Raw genomic sequence first — 23,486 nt, forward strand, 5'->3', positions numbered from 1 at the left:
GCGAAGTACTTGCGCCGTAGAGGCCTGCAACTCTCAGCAACTAAGTGTGCAGTCATGGCATTTACGTGCAAATCGATGTCAAATTACCCAATCTTTGTCGACGGAACGGCGCTTCCTTTAGTCACCCACCACAGATTTCTTGGCGTGATAATAGACCGCAGTCTTTCTTGGACCAAACATGTTACTGCGCTTAGGGCTAAACTGACTAACTTCATACACGTTCTTCGTGTAATATCAGGACTGAGATGGGGCCCCTCTGAGCGAAGTTTGCTCCAAGTGTACCAGGCACTTTTTGTGGGCTACATACGCTACAGCATGCCTGTGTTATCTAACATGGGGTCATCTTGTATACGCACGCTGGAGAGCCTTCAGGCTCAAGCGCTACGGATATGTCTTGGCTTGCCACGCTGCACGTCAACTAAGGGCACAATTGCGGAAGCACGGGCTTGTCCTATCGACATATACAGGTCTTGTGAACCTGTGCGAACCTATCTTCGCCTGCTAACCAGACACTCACACCATCCACTGTCAACGCTTCCAAGCATCAACCTTGACTGTGCTTTTTCTAAAGCTATTGCATGTCACGCATGCATTGTACCTGCAAGATTCCAGGCAACCGATATCCCCGCGACACCTCCATGGACATTGCCAAGACCACTAGTGAGGCTTCAGATACCCGGAATTAGGAAGAAATCTCACGTTTCCTCCATTGGCTTGAAGCAGCTCACCCTGTCCCATATATTTACTTTATATAGTGGGACTGTACAAGTATATACCGATGGTTCGGTCACGCCATCTGCCACAACGGCCGCATTTGTCATCCCACAACTTGGAATTACTCAACGATTTCGATTAGACCACAAATCGACATCTACGGCTGCGGAACTTGTGGGAATACGGGAGGCTGTCCGTTTTATGAGAACGCAGACACCCCATAAATGGACAATATTGTGCGATGCCAAATCAGCGCTACAGGCGCTAAAATACTTTTTAAACAAAGGACCATACTATCTGCTCGTGCTGGAAATCATCGAACTTTATCACAGTGCCGAGTTAAGTGGCCACGTGATCACCTTTCAATGGGTGCCTAGCCATTGTGGTGTTTTTGGTAATGAACTCGCTGACAGTGAGGCAAGATCGGCCTCCTCTTCCTCTGATGAAGTACGGATTGCCTGCTCGCGACCTGACACCAACTCCATGATCAAGGCACTCATGCAGGACCTTACAAAGGCTTACAGAGCCCACTCTGATAACATTCACAGACGTCTACATATGATTGACCCAGACGGTAAATTCTGTTTGCCCCCGAAGCTTACACGGAGCAAAACATCATTGCTACACAGGATTCGGCTCGGCGTTGCTTTCACCCGTCGCTACGCACACCTCATCGGCCAATCGAACAGCCCTGATTGTGTACACTGCCAGATGCCCGAAACACTGCAACACGTACTGTGCGACTGCCCAGCATATATGCTGGAGCGAAGGACGTCAGACAGTTTCTTAGCCAGTGTTGGCAGGCAACTACTGTCGGAGGAAGCTATCCTCGGCCCATGACCTGACACTGCAATTTCAATGCGTGCAACAAAAGTATTGTTGGAGTTTCTGCAGGACACCAAGCTCGACGAGCGGCTCTAGCGAGGCAACTGTCTCATGTACATAAGCACTCACCACTTCTCTTATCATCATCATCCATTCCTGTACTTTCACTCCCCTTCCCTCTTCCCCAGTGCAGAGTAGCAGACTAGAGCGCACTAGCTCAGGTCGACCTCTCTGTCTTTCCTATCAATAAATTCTATTCATTCATTCATTTCATTTTATTTTTCACCAATGCTCCAAGAGTTACTTGCTTATTTCCACTGCTGGCCAATTAATGCTTCCATCTGCTTTGCATCTCAGTGCTTCTAGGAGGTGCACGTTTCCTACGGCTCCTGCTGGGAGAATATTTTGGCATTCCGTTACGATGCACTGAGTCGTGCTCGGACAGACAGTAGTGCGCAGTTGGATTGTTGTAGTCAACGTTTTGATAATTATAACTCCACAGAGCATACACCTGTCTCGAGGAAAAGAAGAATTTGTGTCAAGTAGAACTGAATACAGTTCATCAGTGAATAAAATGGCTGAACCCGGTGCACAAAAAGAAATAATAAATACGTTATTGCATGACGGAAGCAGAATATAATGCACATAATTGCGTTATTACATTTTGTACTAAGAAGCACGAAAGACAAGCTAAACTGAACAAAAGCTTTAAGGCCCCTCCTCCTCGACATTGCTGTGCAGTATTGAGGATACATGCATCTTAGATACTATCGTTAATTTTGTCTGGGTATCTTGTGCCTGTATCATGATGTATCATGATACGTCTTGAAAGACTTGTGTCAGCATCTGTATTTCCGATACTTGAAAGAATGTATCGTGCACCATGAGATACAAGATACTGGCTATCACAGCATCACCTGCGAAACTATAAACGTTGTTTCAACTTAACTTCCCAAGCTGATACTGCTGCAACTAAGCCACCTGGATAAAACTAAAGGCCGCTAATTTCTTTTATATTTCCGCCAAAGGCCTCCAGCGAGGGCAGGCTATGAGGTCTTCGTGTCCCAATTGGTCGAGAAGAGTGCCTTGGTGGCGCTTGCATGGTCTCGGTAACAACAAACACGCCAACGTATGGGGATAGCTATTCCCGCTATTTTTTTTTTTTTTGCTTTGGTGCCATGACACTTGTTGGCAGCCACCGTACTGTGCTGCGCACGCCAATGCGTGCGGCGTCTTTCGCGCAAATTCCGATGCCGCTATAATGTCGTTATCGAAGCTTCGCTTGCGTTGTGCTTTGTTACGAAGTCTTATGAATGCTAGATTCTAGGGTGGGTATTCGAGAAACATTGTAATACCGAATACCCAGTTTCTTTCAGGAGCGTCCACTCGAGTTGTTTTAAGCTATTTTACCCACTCGCCGAATTTTCTATTGTCTGACCTTAACAGATTGGTTAACAGATTGTCATAGCTATTATTGGTGCCGGCTGTACCTATTTTTACGTATTGAATGTGACTGTGCGATACAGAACTGCCTTTCTATGTTACTTGCGGAGATATTTTATTTTTCTCGAGCTCACACTTCAATTTCGTGCTCTTACAAATCACCAGGTAATAGGAGTTATGAGTGGCAGTAGTGTGAATAGCAGCGGTATCCTGCGATGCTTCGTGCCACTGCAGTACGCCTGAAACCTTTTTGGGCTGTACCAGGTTTCTCGTAGAAGAAAAATTGTGAAATGATTGCACGTTAATTAATATGCCGCTAACGAACGATTTACGTCAGCAGATCAGTATAATATGAAAGGTCCTTGGAGCTTTATGTGCCCTCGGTATACACGACGCGTCACAAAAGCAGTCGCTGTATGCGTTGTAGATGCTGTACGCTTGTCCGATGATCCCGTATTGCGTAAGCGGTAATATGCTTGCGGACAAGATAAACTCCACACCCGTATTTGCGCCATCCTGCAGAGGTTTCTTGTTTATGTTGTTACAATTAGATGGCGACCTGCTAGCTGGGTGTCAAGTAGAGCAGCTACTTCTATCAGAGACAAAAGTGCCAGGGGAAAATCGCTTACAGCGCCGCATATAAGGAGTTGTCATATTATGGAGCTAAAGCAACCCCAGTAAATTGTTTCGGAATGAAAATATACTTTGAGCAAGAAAGACAAAATTTTTGAAGTACTAACGGACATTTCGTTCAATGAAACAAGGTTGGTAGGACTCAAGCAATTTCCGAGCAAATATTTTTTTCTCCATAAGTGTTTTCTGCTAGAGTATAAACATCTATAATAAGAAATTCGCGAACATATCGAAGTAACCTAATATACAAATTAAAGGTATCGCATCGGATACAATCATAGTGGTAGTATCTTGTATTTGTAACCGAATACTTGTTGCCCAATGATAGTATCTCAAATGTTTGTATCACATCACGGTACCGTACCAAAGTACCTTTGCCCAGCCCAGCTCCGCCACTCCCAACTCTTCGCGTCCACGAATTGAATAAGAACATGACATCGTGCAGGTGGCCTGCACGATGTCATCTTCTAGAATACTAATAGGTAACTGTTACCGTGCACCAGATTTTAACAATTCTTTCATTAATGCTCTCCGCGACACAATCAACAAAGCCATTGAACTCTTCCCGGCTGATTTAATTTATCTTCTTGGGGATTTCAATTATCCACTAATCGATTGGACGAATTTATCATCTCCTTGTCATATATCGTCTGAATTCATCAACTTGTCTTTAGACTTTAATCTCTTTCAAGCTGTCACGAAACCCACACGTGGTGCCAATGTTCTAGATCTCATTCTTAGTACAGCACCTGAAACAATAGGTCACATAGAATATTTGGATGGTTTCAGCGACCACCATTTGCTGCAAATAACGATAAACACAACGCCACCGGTTAAGGGTAAAACGACAAAACAAATTCGTGATTACAATAAAGGCAATTATAAAACAATAATCTCAGAATTTGAAACTTTCTTCGAAAACACAATGTGGCCATCATTTTACGATAGATCCGTTGAAGAAAACTGGCTCATGTTTAAAAATACACTGTGCGCATTAGTGGACAAGTATGTTCCACTCGTTAATATAACTAACGATAAGTTGCACCCTTGGTTTACTAAAAAGCTTCAGCGCATGAGGAACAAGAAGAAACGCTTGTATAATATCGCTAAGCGAGATCGCACATCAGCAGCGTGGCAGAATTACAAAACGTACCTTAAATCGTACTGCTCAGCTTTAGGCGAAGCTAAAGATAAATATTTTTCTAATGATCTTCCTGAGCTGCTTAAGAACAATCCTGCCAAGTTTTGGAAAATAATAAAGCCTAACAACGAATCAGATGAATTATCATTACAAAACAGCAACAATATTTCTATTCCAGTCAGTGAATGTTCGGAGGTCTTTAATTCATTCTTCAGCTCTGTATTTACACAAGAGAACACTTCAAATATACCTTTTGTTTCAGAATTAGGCTACCAATACATGGAACCTATTGAAGTCACTTTGAAGGGCCTCTCTTCTCTCATAAATAACCTTAAGATGTCTTCTTCATGTGGCATAGATGGTATAAACTCAAAGATTTTAAAGAATACGGTAGAAATATCTAGCAAAATTCTTTTTTACATATTCAGACAATCACTTGCGACAGGCCACCTTCCCGCAGATTGGAAGATGGCGAAAGTTATACCTGTATTTAAAAATGGCAACAGGAAATCCTGTGAGAATTATCGTCCCATTTCATTGACATGCATTCCCTGCAAGTTGCTTGAACACATTATCGCTTCGCAGATTTACAGACATCTTGAGACTAACAAATTCCTTTTTCATAATCAGCATGGCTTTAGGAAGGGCCTCTCGTGCGATACACAGTTATTTGAATTTACAACAGACCTACACACTAACTTAAATTATAACTTACAAATTGATTGCTTGTTCCTTGATTTTTCGAAGGCATTCGACCGTGTCGCACATTGTCGCCTAATATCAAAACTCTCCGCACTTAAATTAGACTGTCTTACCTTGTCATGGCTCCGAAATTTCCTGTCTAATCGTCAGCAGTTTACTATTGCAAATGACTACTCTTCCTCCGTAACAGACGTTTCTTCTGGTGTACCACAGGGTAGCGTGCTCGGTCGCTTGCTTTTTCTAATATTTATTAACGACTTACCTCAAAATTTGTCCTCCACCATCAGAATATTCGCCGACGACTGCATAATTTATCGCCCTATTAAAAACTCAGATGATCATCTCGTTCTTCAGCAAGACCTTCAACAAATCAATAACTGGTGCAATAAATGGCTAATGACTTTAAATACCACAAAATGCAAAGTAATGTCTTTTACCCGGAAGTCGGCAACCTCACAGTATCCCTACCATATTAACAATTACACTGTTACAACAGCTACACAATATAAGTATCTAGGGGTTCTATTCACATCAAATCTTTCTTGGACAGAGCATATCACGTCCATTTCAGCTAATGCCTCCCAATCGTTGGGGTACTTGCGACGCAACTTAAGAAATGTTCCTTCAAATGTTCGCAAGCTAGCTTACCTAACTCTCGTTCGTCCCAAGCTCGAGTATGCATCTCCCATTTGGTCCCCTCACCAGAAATACCTAATTGAAACGCTAGAACGGATCCAGAATAGAGCAAGCCGCTTCATCATAAACTATTACAGCTACCAGTCTAGTGTTACACAAATAAAACTTAAGCTTTCATTACAAACCTTGAGCACTCGCCGAGACATTGCCCTTTTAACACTGTTCCACAAATTCCTTCACTCCACTCGAACACCCGCATGCTTGAAACGACCCTATTCCACGTCACATAGGCTTCATAATCATTTCAGCTATGCCCGCCTTTACGGGTCTACAAAGGCATTCCATTACTCTGCTCTTCCTCGTGCTATCAGAATATGGAATTCACTCCCGGACAGCATTGCAAGCCAATCTAACTACGATTCATTCCTTGATGCCTTTATTGATTACATGACTAAAGAAAAGTGAAGTTTTACGTTTGTCGCACAATGCTTTCTATACTTGCACTATATTTACAGCTTATTTTCGCATTATTACTGTTATGTCGCTATGTTTACCGTTTCGTTGGAATGTCGCGTCCGTAACTTTTCTGTTATTGTTTTTCATCATAACTGTTTTTTTTTAATTACACGACTTCACTGACAACAATCTGTGTGATTTATTCCTTGTTATTATATTATGGTTTTTTATGTTTCTTCTTTTCCCTAGTGAATCGTGATCTAAATAATTCTTTTTTCATCTCAGTTGTACTTTGGTTGTAGGTTGTAAACAGATACGGTTTATAGATGTCTTGTATTCAATGTATTTTCTATGTACTGCCCCCCTTACTCAATGCCTCACTTTGAGGCCTGTAAGGTATTTTTAAATAAATAAATAAATAAATAAACGTTATTGTTTAGTAGCTAATTATCTGATACGTCAAAATTAGGCGAGAATTCCATGAATGTGGTCAGTTCAGAGTCGTTGTCATCTTAAGCGGTTTGCACGCTTGCTTTCTGAAGACAACGTCTTCAGAAACTTCAGATCGATTTGGGGTTCGTGAGACCTCAGAATCTGTCAACTTTTGTTTTTTTGAAAATGGGCGTCTTTCCTACCTTGTGGTGCATGTAGGAAAATGTTTAATGCATCAAAATGAAGCTTGGAGAAAAATACGCACCAAGTTATCGTAGAGGTAAGAACAAAGCATTGATCAAGTGCAATTAGCACAATAAGGTCGAAAAAAAAAACATCACTGCTCTGTTTCAAACCGCGCGCACCTAAAACCGGATGCGGAAGTTTGACTTGACTTAATAAAACATATGCGCCGACCTGAGAGATTTGCGAGTTCAAAATTTTAGTCTGGTGCCGAAGGTAGTGCAGTTAAAAGAAGCAACCATATGATACGTTAATGCGCCCAACGAGATTGTTTTCCAACCTCAACGGGTTTTGATTTTCCTTACTTTTGGAAGGTAAGTTCGCTTTGCCATCACAATCTTAAAGGAATGATAAGAATGGGCATTTCTCAAGGACTGACTGGACACAGAGGAGAAGGAAAAATGAAGAACTTCATAGTTTCAATGACACAGCAGAAGTTGGCGTTGCACGTAAGCTCCTGCTTGTCAATCAGAAGCCTATCGAGCCTTATTTTAAACGAACCATTTGTTTCTTGAGCATACGCATACGATTTTTTGGCTAGTATAACACCCGATGAAAAAACCAAGCTAATAGCGATAGACGGGCCTCGCAATTTAGACGCGTGTCTCAGGATACTCCCCTATTTTTAAAGCGCGTGAGTTTAACGATACTAGGACAATTATTGCCAGACTTGAAGTAACACAATTGATGAGCGCTTTCAACATCAGGGTCATTAATTCTAACTGCAAGTTTTCTGAGTAAAAGGTAATTACGTTTGACTCATATTGTCCACATCTCAAGCTGTTCGTTTCTGGAATACCAAAAAAATTACGTTCGATCTGCGGAAGCAGCTCTCAGCGTCATTGTACTCAACCCCTAAAACTTTTGACGTGAGAGGAAAGCACAACGATGGCACTGCTCTTGCTGCCGCCGTGTCGGAGCCTGCTGATTCATAAGATCCAAATATTCTTTCCAACTTTTCTGCACAAGAAAGAAGGCGGTTGACCAGGCTTTTTCCGCCAGTACCAACAAATGAGGTGTTACAAGGCGGGCCAAAACATTCCATGATCACTCGAGGTTTACCCATCACCGATACCAGTATCAATTGAACGCCACCCGATGTTACCAACAAAATCCAGATAATATGGGCACTAGAACATGAGGATTGGAGCATTTAGATCAACTTCGCGCGAAACGGTTCGAAAAGATGTAGTATGCCGTTGCCGTTGTTTCTGAAAAATGACAAGCAGAAGAGAAGGAAAAATTAGGTCCTCCGTCCGTTATGCACGTGGGTCACTGTCTGATAAAAACGATTGTTCTACACTTTTTAAATAGTTGCACGACAACATGGTTTATTGATCACATAGGTGTGTATTCTTGTACACACCGCTAGCCTTTCCATCACACTCTTGAATCCCGAAGAACCACTCAGACGTGCATATATTGCTATCAAATTCGAGTTCATAATATTGCCGGGAATGTAAATTTAATACGGTGGACTTTTGGCTTCCAGAATTATATTAATCAGACCGAGCCAAAGATGGCCATATTATACAGGATTCCCCGAGGGCAGTATCGGCTCAACTTTTAAGTCTAGTGATTTCGCATTTACTTTCACCAGTAATGTTTGTTGATTGAATGAGAGGGGATCGCTGACGCTGTTTACAATGAAGGGATAGAAAACCATCTGATGCAACATTGTCGACTTCATTTTTGCGCTCACGCAAACTGACAGTGATGCGTTTGCCCGAGTGTCTACGAATGGTGCGGAGCCAGCTGAGTGGAAGGCAGCTGGTGACTAGTGACGTAGCCTGCGTCATCTCATTGACGCGCAGGGCCGAAAACCTGTCTACGAGGGGTTGCTGAAAACCCACTCAAAGTGTTGAGCAGCGCCCAAGCCAGGATCTCTCGCAAAAGCTGGCTACATTCGCTGTCATTTCCCGTTAAGACGCCGAGTTTCACTTTCATACTAGGTGAAGCGCTTTGAGAAAGGGCCCGTACGAACAACAGGGCATCGGAGCAGGAGAATCCGCAGCCAATCAGGTTCAGCGTCTGTAGGTTCTAGTTTGTTTTCATTGCCTCGCTTATCGGGCGCACAGCGTGCGTTCCAAGACACGAGTTTCGGAGACACAATGTTTCGAGCCCACGGCTGTTCTGAACCAGGTCTCCCAAGTGCTTCCAGGAGCAACTTGTGGCCGATATCCACGCCATGTCGAGGCTCAGAGTGAGTAGCCGCAGCGTCACGTTTTGGGCCAGAGCAGAAGCTAGTGCGTCTGGACAGACGCCGACTGGGCAACAGCGTCCGAGCTCTAGCTCCATCAGCTGCTTGTTTTCCTTGAGTTTCTCGAAAAGCTGGGTCAGGTCGCACGTGATATCGAGGCTTAGAATTTGCAGGGAGCTGTCCAGCAGCCTCGAGACCAGTTCAGTGCGCGTCGCACTGTAGCGGATCCTCCCTCGCAGTTCGAACTCTCGCGGTCGGCGGTGCTCTTTGAACTCCTGCGCGAGTCTGGACAGAACGGTGTCTTTCATGGTTACGTTCCGAAGAGCCAAAGAGTGGAATCCGGGATTGGTAAGCACCAGCGAAGACAGACTTGTCCCCTCAGCTTCCATTAGTGTTACCTGCAGTTCAAAGGCAATCGAAGTTGCAAAGAAACAAAAGATGTCTTGAGGCGTCATACGTGACGAAAGTCGGGCTTTTGTGATCCTACCCCGTTGATATTTTTTTTATTTATTAACTCAAATTTAAAAATATATATGTATATTCGTGCACCTGCTTTTGGCACCAGGTCAAGATTATACCTTGCATGCACGTTATGTTTCCTCGAGGAATGGCTTTTCCCAACAAACGAGAAACCGCTTACACGACGTTGCTTTCACTAGCGCTTAGGAAAATGCGGTATGAAGGTTATGCAGCTTACGCATAAGCGACCAACAGGTATGCCGCTTTCTCTGGTATCACTTCTGCATTTGCAGACCTGCGCTAGTTTTTGATTTTGCCTTGAAATCTGCGCTGCCTAATATTTGGAATTATGAACGAACAAGCACAGCAGCACGTTCTTTTAACCTTTGGGACCTCCTAAAAGAAAAACGATTAGTAATCATGGCGAATGATGTCAGGAATATTACAATACGTGCACATATTCAGGTTTCGCTATGATTTATCACGTTTCAATAACTGAAAGCATGAGCTTGGGCGTTATATTTAACAGTGGTTCATCGCTTTCTATTCTGTTGTGTCTCAGCATCATTACAGACAGTACTTAATTCTGAAACATTGATTCTGTAGAGAAGCATTGGAACGATATGGTGCGTCGTCCTCTCCAGCGCTTTCTAGTCGTTCGTCCTCTTCAGCGTTTTTGCTCGTGAATTCCGTTCGTGCTGAGAGTCCGTGCTCAGCGCACGGTTCCAAACGGTCCCACTAAATACACTGACTACATAAATGATTCATATGACGCGCGCCTAAATCTAAGTGCACGAAGGATATTGCAATTCGCCTTCGTCTAAGTGTGGCCACCACCTCTGACTTGTTAAATCATAACAGATAGGCTGCTTGGCTTATTGTACGAAGTTGTTGGAATATCTTATTTGTCCCAGTCTCGCCAATTTTTACGTGCCAGTCTCACAAATTTTTAAGCCACCTGTCGTATTGGCCGCTGTGTAGCGCAGCTGGACCGTATTTACTACAGTTAGTCGCTAGGGACGGTGCCAACTGTATGTGGCTCGGATAAGAAAGCCACTTCGATGGTGGCAGGCGAGAGCATGAGCTCGATTTGCGGAAGCCACACCTCTCCGCCGACTACAAGTTGCAAGTCAAACAGAGGGAAAAAGAAATGAATGTCCACAATAATTCCAGATTATCCTCAATTTGACACTCCAACGCAACCATGCTTACATGCATGCTTAGGTTTTTTCTTGAAAGGCGTCGGCGTTGTAGCAGTGATAAAAATGTGGCTAAATTGTATGTGCTTCCTTACATATAACGCCTTGCTGTTTTATGCTTTGTGTATACAGGGAACAGCGGCTTTTTTCCCAAAGAAAGCTTTAAAAAAGAAACACCCGCCGTGGTAGCTTTGTGTATGGTGTTGGCTTGCTAAGCACGTGGTCGCGGGATCAAATCCTGGTTACGGCGGCGGCATTTCAATGGAGCAGTAAACGCCAGTATAGTTAGATTTAGGTGTGCGTTAAAGAACCCAAGGAGGTTCAAATTATTACGTTGTCCCCCGCTACGGCGTGCCTCATAATCAGATCGTGGATTTTGCATGCAAAACTGCACAATTTAATTTAAAGCTTAAAAAAACGAGTTTGCGCTTGCCGCTGCTTTGCTTCTACAGTAATTTCGAAGCAAGGTCCCGTTTCTTGGGCTTGATCGTTCTATATAACGCTGGGAATTGTTATTTTTCTAGTTTGTCAAAAAGAATATGCGAATTTGATTTGTCCTAGCATATAGCCATATGAGGCCGTCGATAACACGGTAGAAATGATTTCCCCTGGTCGCACTGTTAGTTTTCCGCATTGCCTCAGCAATATTTTTTTTCTTTTTTCTGCACTATAGGGGTGTGCTACTAAGGTGGGTGCAGACCAAGGAAAATGTACGCTCTTACAATACTTTCTCCCTGCCACGACCGCTGTAGAACAGACTGCTCAGCTCCACGGGCCTTTTTTTGCGTGCATGGATTATAAAAAATTGGCCACCGTTAACAGAAGTCGAAGCCGCGGTCTCCAGCAGCTGCAGAGAAAGTGACCAAGGCGGCGATCAGACATGTACGGGCACCAGAGGGTGTTAAGACCCGGACCTACCGCCACTGGAAACTGAACCTTGCAACGTTATACACACGAACCCACTCGAGTGAAGCTAGCTTAGCAGGACTACTTGAAGAACTATCAGGCATTGTGTGGGATATCACTGCCCTTAGTGAGGTTAGAAGAACTAATGAGGAGTATAAAGTCCGTAATAATGGCCACGTCCTCTAATATGGAGGACTCCCAAATAAGTAACAATACGGCATAGGATTCCTAATCCAAAAAGGCCTAGCGGGCTACACTGATGCATTCTACAGTGCTAATGACAGGTAGCTGTAGTTGTAACAAAACAGGAGGCATAGAATAAAGGTATCAGAAGCCTAGGCTCCAACCTCTAGTCACGATGATGACGAACTAAAACGGCTTTAGGAAGGTGTTGAATTAGCAATTCGAAAAATGCGAACTGAATATACCGTAGTTCTGGGTAACTTCACTGAAGAAGTGGGGATAAAGCAGGCTGGTGAACACGCAATTGGCCACAATGGCATTGATATAGGAACACTAGAGAAGAAATCTTGGTAGAAGTCGCGAAAATAATTAGCAACGAATAACGAACACCTTGTTTAGGAAGCATAGCACCAAAATGTAGAACTGGAAAAGCACTAATGATGAAAGAAGAAATGAAATAGATTTCATACGTTCTGCCGATCCCAGTATAGTGTAGGATGCAGAAGTGTTAGGTGGTGTAAAGTGCAGAGATCATAGGTTAGTGAGGTCTAGTATTCCCCTCAATATGAAGGGAGAGATTATATTTTTCAAGGAGAAACAGGCCCAGGAAGACGCAGTAAGGGTAAAAGCAGATCAATTTAGGCTGCTCCTTACAAACAAATATTAAGCCATAGATCAGAGGGACAAAAATGACATAGAGGTAATGACCGAAACCGTTACTTGACTGCCTTCAGAAGTAACAGTTGAAGTAGGAGGTAAGGCACCAAGGCCGCAAACAGGTACGCTCTCGAAAGTAAAGAAAGACCTCATGAAGAAACGAAAAATAATGAAAGTGTCCCACTCAAGAAATGAGATAGAATTCTCGGAACTGTCAAAAATAATAAAAAAGGACAAACTAAGCGAGAAAGATTGAGGAAGCGGTAAAAAATGGACGCAGCCTCAAAGCAGTGAGAAGGAAGCTCGGCATCGGGTAAACCAAGGTGGATGCTTTGAATGGTAAACAGGGTCATGTCATCAGCAGTTTCGAAGGTATGGTAAAAGCAGCAGAATAATTTTATACTGACGTGTACAGTACCCAGAGCAGCCAAGATATCTCCATTCGAAGTGTTAATGAATGGGTTACAGAGGCTCCTTCTAAAACTATCGATGAAGTTAGAAGGCCTTTGCAAGACTTTAAACGGGGAAAAGCTGCAGAAGGTGGACTACCAGCAGATTTATTCAAATATGAAGGATACATATTGCTTGAAAAACTCGCGGCCCTTTATACAAACTGTGTATCGACTTCAAGGCTCCCAGAGATGTGGAAGAATATGAACATCATAGTAATCCACAAAAAGGGATACCTTAGAGAATTGAAAAAGTACAGGCCCATTAGCTTGCTTCCCGTATTGTATAAGATATTCACCAAGATAATCTGCCATAGAATAAGTGCAACAATGGGCTTCAGTCTACCAAGCGAACAGGCTGGCTTCGGAAAGGGATAATCTAAAACGGATCACATCCCCGTCATCAATCAGGAAATCGAGAAATCCGCAGAGTACGATCAACCTCTCTATATGCCTTTCATAGATTAGGAAATGACATTTCAGTCAGTACAGATACCAGCAGTCATAGAGGCATTACGTAATCTAGGAGTACAGGACGCTTACGTAGCTACTTTCGAAAGTATTTACAATGATTTCACGGCTACCTTGCTTCTCCAGAATAAAAGTAGGAAGATACTTAACAAGAAAGGAGTCAGACAAGGAGACACAATCTCTCCAATGTTGTTCACTACATGCTTGGAAGAACTATTCAAGCTATTAAACTGGGAAGCTTTAGGGCTAAGGATCAACGGCGAATATCTCAGCAACCTTCTACTTGCAGATTACATTGTTCTTTTCAGCAACACAGGGGAGGAGTTACAACATATTATTGAGCACCTTAACAGGGAGAATACAAGAGCGGGGTTGAAGATAAATGTGCAGAAGACAAAGGTAATGGTCAGTAGCCGGGCATGGAAACAAGACCTCAGGATCACCCGTCAGCCTCTAGAGTATGTGAAGCGGTACATTTACGTAGGCCAATACTGACAGGGGACCCTGCTCAGAAGAAGCAAATTTACAGAAGAATATAAATGGGTTGGAGTGCACATGGCAGACATTGTCAGATCATGACTCCAACCTTACCGTTTTCAACGAAAAGAAAGGTGCACAATTAACGCATTCTACCGGTGCCAACATATGGTGCAGAAACTTGGAGATTGACAAAGAAGCTCAAGAACAAGTTAAGGAACGTGCAAAGATCGATGGAACGAAGAATCTTAGGCGTGACGTTGAGACACAGGAAGAGAGCGGTGTGGATGAGAGAGCTAACGCGGATAGCCGATATTCTTACTGGCATAAAGAAAATAAATGAAGCTCGGCAGGCCATATAATGTGTAGGTTAGATAACCGGTGGGCCATTAGGTTCCAGTATGGGTGCCATGAAAAGGGAAGCGCAGTCAAGGTCGGCAGAAGACTAGGTGGGGTGATGAAATTAGGAAATTTGCAGGCGCCAGTTGGAATCGGTTGGCGAAGAACAGGGGTAATTGGAGATCGCAGGCAGAGACCTTCGTCCTGCAGTGGACATAAAACAGGCTTACGGTGATGATGCTGATCATAACCGGTAGAGCGATCAAGCAACCACGGCCCTGATGCACACGTTCACCGGGTCTTTTTGTTCCCACAGCTGCTATACCTTTCCATTACACTCCATATCTACTCTACAAAGTTCTATCTGGAAAGTGGTCTTTGGCAGTATCTGGTGAGCAGTCAGCAAAGAATGGCCGGTCTCGTCAAAAACTTCCCTTAATTTTCATGTCATCCAAGTGTCGAGCGAAAACGTAAACGTGCGTTTTCTGGATTGCGTTTCCCGAGCCCTAAGGAGCATGCTGCGATGGTTGACCATGCACTCACGATGTGCATGACAATCTTTCTCAGCAACATTAAGTAGTACTTTCATGTTCCTGAAAGCGCCTCGTTTCATTTGTTATTTTCACTAGTTTGTGCAATGAGGAATTGTTTACAGTGTTTGGAGTGTATTCAAAGAGGATGTGTGATTTCAGGAGCGTGATATAATCTCCAGTAGTTATGCGGTCGATTTACACCACAAGCGCCGATAAATACCGGTTTCTCTCCGCCTTTAAAATTTGACACCGAAGAATAACGAGGTGGCGCACAGGGAGGCACGAGGATTAGTGTGCCGTGTACTCCCTGAAGGGGCTGGATCTCCCGCTCCGGAGTACAGGGACCAACTGTTTACCTACAACGAAATCACCAAGCACTATTACTTAGGGCGCAGGGCATTCCCGTTGCCACATCCTAAATTAGGTAGGCCGCAGGCGGTTACATTAAGGCTTCTGCAGACACGGACGTACCCTAACCCGGTCATCATGAATAAAATTAATCCGGACTGCGGGGTTTCAGTTTATTGTAGTAAGTGTGCGGGTTTGCTTGATTTACAACACATGCTGTGGCGCTGCTTGTTGTTGGCCTGTGATGGTTCTCGAGGTGAACAGTGGTGGCAGCGAATGCTGAACAGTGAAGTGCTGGCGGACCAACTCAGGGCTGTCCAGAGGGCCCGTGTGATGGCAGAGGGGCTCGGCCTCTCTGTACCGACGTGGGAGCGGCCCGCATCAGTCCCAGACTGATCCCTCAGGACCTAAATAAAGTTCTTCATACCATACCATACCGGTTCAAATGGGCAGAAATAAACACCAATTAATAACCCCCGAATTCGAAGAAAAACAAGTACCGGAAACATCAAACCCTATCAGGGACGCGATATATAGGGGTATTTCCGAATTAACTCTGACAGCCTGAGTGTATTAAACGTGCACCCGAAGAACCGTACACGAACGTGTTTGCATTCCACGCCCTTCAGAATGCGGCCTCCACGGTCGGGAATATAACCCGCGATCAGCAGCGCGCCGCCACAGCGACTTAGCTACCACGGGCAGCCATTAGAGATTTGTCGCATGACCGGTTTAGCAAAACTGGCGCTTGAGACGCCCGTGTGCCCACGGCTTAGACAGCCAAACATGCGAGCTTAGGGCACGTAATGATCAATACATTTTGGACTCGAATTTCACTAGACGCGGCCGAGAGGTTTGCTTGCCTGATCTTCTTAGAAGCATGAAGAGGGGGCAAATAAAACTTAAAAATTAAGTGAAAGTGGGTTTAGAACTCCGTAGACGCTGGGAATCGAACCACGCAGCGACCTCCTGCACAGCACTAGTCCGCCATAATAACTGACCCACCATGGCGGTGCCTTATCAGCGCTGTCACACTACTGTGCCGCGTAATGACGACTAAATTGTAGGCACATTCCTCATGATGCCTGGAAAAAGCATGCCTCTATAAAGCTCACCCTGTCCAGGCTGACGTGCGTAAACAGCTCCGTTTGGTCGAGCAGCAGAACCAGAGGGCACGCTTCCAACGGGAGCTTGATTCCCTCAACGCCGGTCAGGTGGGCCGTGACAACCCGCTTGGAGAACGTGATATGTTGCAGGAATTGCACCGGGTGAAAGCGCTCCAGCACTGACACGTCCAGGCTGACGCCCGAGAAACAACGGTGCTCGCGCAGAAACCACAATGTAGCCATGAAGAGCACCGCAGCTTTGGGGTCGTACGGAGCCATGGGATCGTCACGGATCATGTTGAAGTCTAGGCTGCCTTCGCGCAGTTCGTCAAAGTCAATGCCGAAGGGGTTCAGGAGCTCGTTCAACTTTTCCTGCATCGCGCGCAATGACAATAAAATTTGTAAGAGCTGCTTGCAGAAACGAAATGAACTGGGTCGCTTCACGGCTAGAACTCGTACAAGGTGTGTCGGCATATGTAAAGTCTCGTATATGCACAGTCCTCATAGTCTTGCCTCCCTTGTCCCTCAGCTACTCAGGGAGCTGTTTTGTGTCGTATCAGTGTGGCCTATTTATGTGTGTGAATTTATATGGGTTATTTGTAGAGATAATATAAACTTAATATCATTTATATGTTTTATATGTGTGTAATATTCCTTATGTCGCTGAACTGCAGAGACAAAGAGCAGAAGAACGTCATCTGGTGTCCTAGTGGCAGGAAACACGTCGACAAGCGTCTGTGCGGTGACTTTAACATAAACTGCAAGCAGTAAGCCTGTGGGTTGCGGCTAGTGTGTCCTGTGTACGATGCGCACGCTTCACTTTTTTGCGTGGACGTGGTGGAAGTGACGGAATGAGTTACCGCATGAGTCAACATCCAGCAGCGGGAACCTCCTTCGTTTTGCTGCGTACATGGGTCAAGCAGTAAAGGCATCTTCATTAGATCCCGTGCGACAAAGGCGGCACTCTCGAGCAACTCGAGGGCGTCCTCGAACTGCTCTTCGGCAAACATCAGGAACCTCAATACCTCCCTGTCCATGACCTGTAAAGTGCCAGAGATGTCGGATCAATATGATGGCTAGAGCCTAAAACAGCAGCAACGCTTAGAGCCTAATCCAAGAATTATGCAGCATGAAATTATAAGTCGGCCGACGTTTCCCGTGAGATTGTTCAGTTATGTGATGCGTTCTTATCTTTGTCTCACTTCGTCCCAGCGTCACACAGCGAAAAAAAATTGGGCACAGATTGTCAAAGAAGACTGTACATGTTTGCGAATAGCTGACACACCTAATGTGCTAGGCGTGTGATGCGGCAGCTCTCTTCTCTCGCGCTTTCCTCTGGACACGCTGCGCGATTTGGAGGCGGCGCCGTGAAGCACGCACATGCCCTCTGGCACATGCACATTTACCCAAGTTGCTGTCAAAGAGGTTCACTGAAGAGGAGGACATACCCATGTGACCGAAATAGACCTTACACTGCACAACCTTCGGGACCATGTATTTGGTGTCATAGCTGGGAAACTGGAAAGGCGACTGGTGTGACAATTCCACGAATGCTATTCGCATTTACATAAAACCCATGAGTTTGGTACCCAAACACAGATCTACGTGTGGTACAGATCTATTACCACAACAAAGGCTTTTATCAGTTGGAATCGATTAGCTGATTGAGTTTCACATCTCAAGGAAACAGCCCTTGAATCATGTGCTGACGGCGCAACCCTGTTTTCTTTAACGTGCCCCTAAATATAACTGGGAAAGTGTTTTTGCATTCCACCCCCATCCCAATGCTACCGTCGAAATGGGTTATCGAACTCGCTACATAGAGCTAAACGCAATATCCGATCACTGAGCCACCGCTGGGGTGTGGAAGGCCGTGAAGATTATATTGAAACAGACACAGCACAGAGGGTCTTTAAATAAATGACAGTTTGTTTTGCGCAAATAAAGCGAGGGTAACAGTAGCAGACACTTAACACAAATCCGCGCTCTTCCAAGTAGCCACAGGCGTACAAGCTTGTCTCAACAATATCATGAGATACAACTATTGCGCACATGTAATTTTAGTTATGGAAGCGGCACTAGGTCTTTTGAAGCAGCTTTAGGAGCAGGAAAATCGCAGTTTGGAGCATTCATATAGGCTTCCGGTGCAGAACATTTTGCTGTTTGAAGCAAGAAAAGAATGCTTTGGAGCACTAACTTACTGTTCTGGTGCAAAGTGGAAGCTCCGCATAAATTAGTACTTTCTGAAACATTGCATGCAATATGACCTATACAAAGAAGCAAGTATTTTTTCTTAATGTGCTGTTCCATTTTATTGTTGTTATATGAGAAGATGAACATAAGTGCATACTGAATCCTAATACACAGTTAAGTCAGCGTTTCAATAAAGAATTTAACGATGTAAAGGTGTTTAATAGCCATCAGCAGTTGTGCGGACCGTCAACGCGGGGCACGGTCTCTTTGCAGGAGCGGCGTTCTTCTAGAACAGCGCAAAAGAGCTTGACCCACTAGAAAACACTGGAGAGAATGACCCCCTATTGTGTTCCCCTTCTTCGCTACAATTACCCTCGGGAGTGAAAAGGGAGCCATCTGGCACGCGAATACCTGCTCACTTTGAGTGCTCCCTATGCTCACTACTACGTCTTCAGGCGTTCGATGTCGACATTGTCTCGTCCACTACGGCGCATGTCCGAACATAGTTCAATGGGTTCTATCACGCATTTAATGGGAGATGCGCGCTCAACGATACAGAATGGCCCTTCACAATTGGTCAGTATGCTTGAAGAGAGCCCAGGTGCAGCGGATGGTAAGCCACACAAGCGCTGCTGCAAGGAAGGTGGGTGCAGAGGAAGTGTCACCGCGAGGGCTGTTTAGACGCTCTTAGTCATTGGAGGAAAATGCCCGTGCGAGATCGCGGCACTCTTAAGCATGTCTTGCCGTGGAAGAAATGGGTGCACATTCAGATGCACTAGCCGGTAGAGTAAAATTGTGTCGGTGGTGTGCGACAGGTACCTGCCTTACAATAAGAAAAAGGGTGAAAAGCCGATGGTGCTCAAAGTAGCGATGTTCCACACATATGTTACAAAGGGCAGAATGACGTCGAATTTCTGTGGCCGGACGCGACGTACATTGCAAGCATGTTGCCGAGTGCAAGGTTCAAACATCCTGTAAGGCCAATGGTTTGAGGTCGGTACGCCATAGTTGTGCGATGAACAACGTGGCACTGTTTAAGAATGGCTATGTCTACTTCGAATAGGAAGACACGTCCGCGATCACTGAGCAGTTCCTCAGGTGGTGCATGACGCAGGATGAATCGATGCAGCAGGAAGAAGGCAACGTCTCGCACTATAGCTGCTGGGAGTTCGGGAGTTTCGGTGTATCGCACGAGGAGGTCAACCGCCTCATTCACCCAGCGATTTGCAGCCGATGTCAGGGGAAGGGGCCCGTACAAATCGATGTTGACGCGCCCAAACGGCCGGGTAGCACAAGGTAAATGTTGGAGACCGGCCCGCGAGAGGAGGAGTGGAGATTTCCGGCGCTGGCAATGGGGCGAAGAGTGAACGAACTTCCGAACGCAGCTGTAAATCCGCCGCAAGAAGTACCGCTTTCGAAGGCTATTATCAGCTTTGAAAACGCCCGAGTGCGAACACTGTGAATCGGCGTGGAAAGGTGCGCATATGTCGGAACGGAGACTGCGATGTACTACTAGTAACCACTGGTGCTTGTCGGGGTTATAATTGCGTCGGTGAAGCAAGTTGTCGCGAATGGTTAAATGGGGACCTTGACGACACAGCGTGTGAGTGGATGGTGGTGCTGAAGAACCAGAAAGCAAGTCTATAAGAGAGGTAATTCTATAGTCACGGCGCTGCTCAGACGCGATAGTGGTTAAATCGAGCGAAGAAATGGCAAAGTGGGACACTGAGCTGCAGGCATTGTCCTCAGACAAGATCAAGCGCGAATGGGCGTCGACGTCCGAATGCGGGCGTCCGCTGCATTACAGAAAGCATATTTCGTAATCCTGTCGCCAGAGTACCCATCGGGCAAAATGGCCTGAGGGATTTTTCAAGGATGACAACCAACATAAGGCTTTGTGGTCCGTGTCTACATCAAATGGACGGCCTTACAAATTGGACCAGCAATTCGTAAGAACCCAGTTGATGGCTAGGCATTCTTTTTCTATTCCAGTGTAATTGTTCTCAGCTTTCGTAAGCGTGCGACTTGCGTAACCCATGACATATTCAGTAAACACCTGTTAGCGCTGGGCAAAAACAGCACCGAAGTGAATGCTGCTGGCATCCGTGTGCATTTTGGTAGGGGCTGTCTGGTCATAATGGCTCAAAATAGGCGGAGATGTCAGCAAACGACGGAGATTTGTGAAGGCCTCGACGCGCTCAGATGACCACGAAGTGAGGGGCCTGTTGCTTCTATGTAGCTTCGTCAGGGGCGACATGATGGCGGCGAAATTGCGAATGAAGTGTCTGAAGTAGGAGCCCTGGCTGATGAAACTGCGCAATTCTATACGGACATTGGATTAGGCGATTCGGCGATGGAACCAAGTTTGGCTGGATCGTGGAGAATAGCATCCTTGGATGCGACGCAACCTAGAATTGTCACTGCCGAGGAGTAAATCGGCACTTCTTGAGGTTTAGTTGTAGCCCTGGGTTTGGTAAACACTAAAACAGACCGGAGCCGTCGAAGGTGCGTGGTGAAGTCAGGTGCAAAAATAATGTCGTCAGGACAGCACAAGCACATGTTTCACTTCACGCCGAGCACAACTATGTCCATCATACGCTCAAAGGTTGCGGGTGCATTACAAAGTCAATAGGCACTGCCTTAAGTTCGTTTAAGCCGTCGGGTGTGACAAAAGCTGTCTTGGCCTATCGGTGTCTGCCATGGGTGCTTGCCAATACTCTCAGTGCAAATCTATGGATGAAAAGAATTCTGCGCATTGCAGACTGTATATCGCGTCCTCTATGCATGGGAGAGGGTAGACGCCCTTGCGAGTGAGGTTGTTGTGGCAGCAGCAGTCTACAAAAAGCCGCACAGAACCATCTTTCTTCGTAACTAGGATTCCAGGGGATCCCCATAGACTCATGGAAGGTCGCATCACCCCGCGGCGAAGCATGTCGATGACTTGATCGCTGATTACATGACATTCTCCAGGAGACACACTGTACCTAGGTTGGCGCAAGGGCAGTTGCGGGCCAGTGTCGATGCGATTTGTAAGAGTTGACGTCCGGCGCTGGGAATATTGCCCTACGTCGAAAGAAGAACGAAAATCTTCTAGAGGGCACAAAAGGTGAGATCGCTGTACCGGCGTAAGGGCATCGGCAATAGAAGAACCATTACACATGCAGTGGGCGATAGGTCACATGTAGAAACAGCACTGAACGCACTGGAACGAGCACATTGACACTTGGCCCGTTCATAACTTGCACGTCTTCTATCGCTTTTACATTGCCAAGACATTCCCCTCGTAGCAGCAGCGCAGGTGTATATACGGGTCGCAAATGCTACTAATGTAGCACTGTCGGATGTCCACTGTCGCAAAAGCCAGCAGCAGACCTTTCCGAGGGAGAAAGTGGTCAGGTGGAGAGAGCAGTGCAACAGCGTCTCCTATTCCATTGCAGGACATGAGCACGTAGCTTTGACATACATTGATGATGTTTGTGATGGACGGAGGATTCATGGAAAGTACCATGTTGCAAGCATCGTTTACTATCCCTTCGAAGACACTTCTGATTTTGTCAAGTGTCGGACCTCGTCGCATTGACTTTCTTACACACGTTGAGAACATCTTCAATTTTGCTGGTAAAAGATTCACCCGGATACTGTGCATGTTCTCGCAAACACTATTCTGCTTCCAGCTTGCGCACGGCAAGGCGACCAAACACAGCCACTTCGGAGGCCTTGAGCGTGGACCACGTCGGAAAGTCGGTCTCATGGTTGTTGTACCACAGACTGGCGACACCGGCGAGGTAGAGCACGTTGCTCAGTTTTTCAGGATGGTCCCGTTTGTTGTGGGCGCTTACCCTTTCAGACATCACCAGCCAGTTCTCGACGTCGATGTAGTCCGTGCCGCTGAAAATGGCAGAGCCCCTGTGGCGAGGCACACCAGAGCACAGGACCGTCTGGGGAAGTGCTTCCTGGGATGGAGTAGGAGGCGCTTGCTGGGATGCATCTTCAGACATGGTTGAGCTCAGGGTAGGGGATCGAAGTTGCAGGGTAGACGTTGTAGGCCGAAGGAACCTCCAACACTTGTAAAGGTGTTTTTTAGGTACCAGTGGTTGGACCCATCGTACGCAGGGCACGGACTCTCCGCACAAGCGGCATTCCCTGAGAACAGCGATGGAAAGCTTGACTCACCATAAAGCGCTGGAGAGGATGGCCCACTATAGCGTTCCTCTTCTTCGGTCCAATAAATAACTTATTTTCATTTCAAGGAATTGAGCTACCTGCAGTGTAGACTCCTACCCCATTTTCACGTACGCAGGCAGCACGGTTACAGCTACATAAATTACAGTACGTCATCAACGCACCGATACGTGTTTATGAATTTTCGCGCGCGAAATAATATGTACAGTTGGTACAGAGTTGGATTGATCGGACGGCCGCGGCAAACAGATAAGATGGCATTGGTTTAGGGCCGGTGCCTCGCCGGTCCCATGTCACCTAGCCCAGGCGATCGCTTCTGTTCGCGATCACGGCGAAACAGAAATCTCCTAGTTTCTTTTTCACATGAAGTAGTACTTCATAGAAGAACAATTTATCAAGTGTGCGAATGTTTTGTAAAGCTTCTCCTAGTGCTAAAACCACTGGCGTGATCACCACAACGGTCCGACAGCATTTTCTCTACCAAATAGAAAGCAAATATCGATCAGTAAATTGGCTCGGATTGCTTTCGAGTACTGCGTTTCGTTTGCTATTCGCATCT

At 45.6% G+C, this 23,486-nt stretch overlaps 1 protein-coding gene across 1 annotated transcript; it reads right to left on the minus strand.

Moving 5' to 3' along the window:
* Window positions 1–9,265: 9,265 nt before the first annotated feature.
* On the minus strand, window positions 9,266–22,253 carry LOC142591526 (uncharacterized). Its single transcript, XM_075703848.1, has 4 exons — window positions 22,209–22,253; window positions 17,413–17,592; window positions 16,562–16,924; window positions 9,266–9,823 (listed from the first exon to the last, which is right to left on the minus strand). Exons 1-4 carry the CDS (start codon window positions 22,251–22,253, stop codon window positions 9,266–9,268), a joined length of 1,146 nt encoding a protein of 381 aa, XP_075559963.1.
* Between the last annotated feature and the right edge of the window lie 1,233 nt (window positions 22,254–23,486).

This window comes from Dermacentor variabilis, chromosome 8, assembly GCF_050947875.1.
Source record: "Dermacentor variabilis isolate Ectoservices chromosome 8, ASM5094787v1, whole genome shotgun sequence".
Classification (NCBI taxonomy): domain Eukaryota; kingdom Metazoa; phylum Arthropoda; class Arachnida; order Ixodida; family Ixodidae; genus Dermacentor; species Dermacentor variabilis.

Coding starts and splice junctions, on each gene's coding strand:
- LOC142591526 (XM_075703848.1), bottom strand. CDS start 22,253: ATGGTACTTTCCATGAATCCTCCGTCCATCACAAACATCATCAAT. Junction 17,593..22,208: donor CCATCACAAACATCATCAAT/GTATGTCAAAGC, acceptor GGCACTTTACAG/GTCATGGACAGGGAGGTATT. Junction 16,925..17,412: donor GCTGGATGTTGACTCATGCG/GTAACTCATTCC, acceptor CGCGCGATGCAG/GAAAAGTTGAACGAGCTCCT.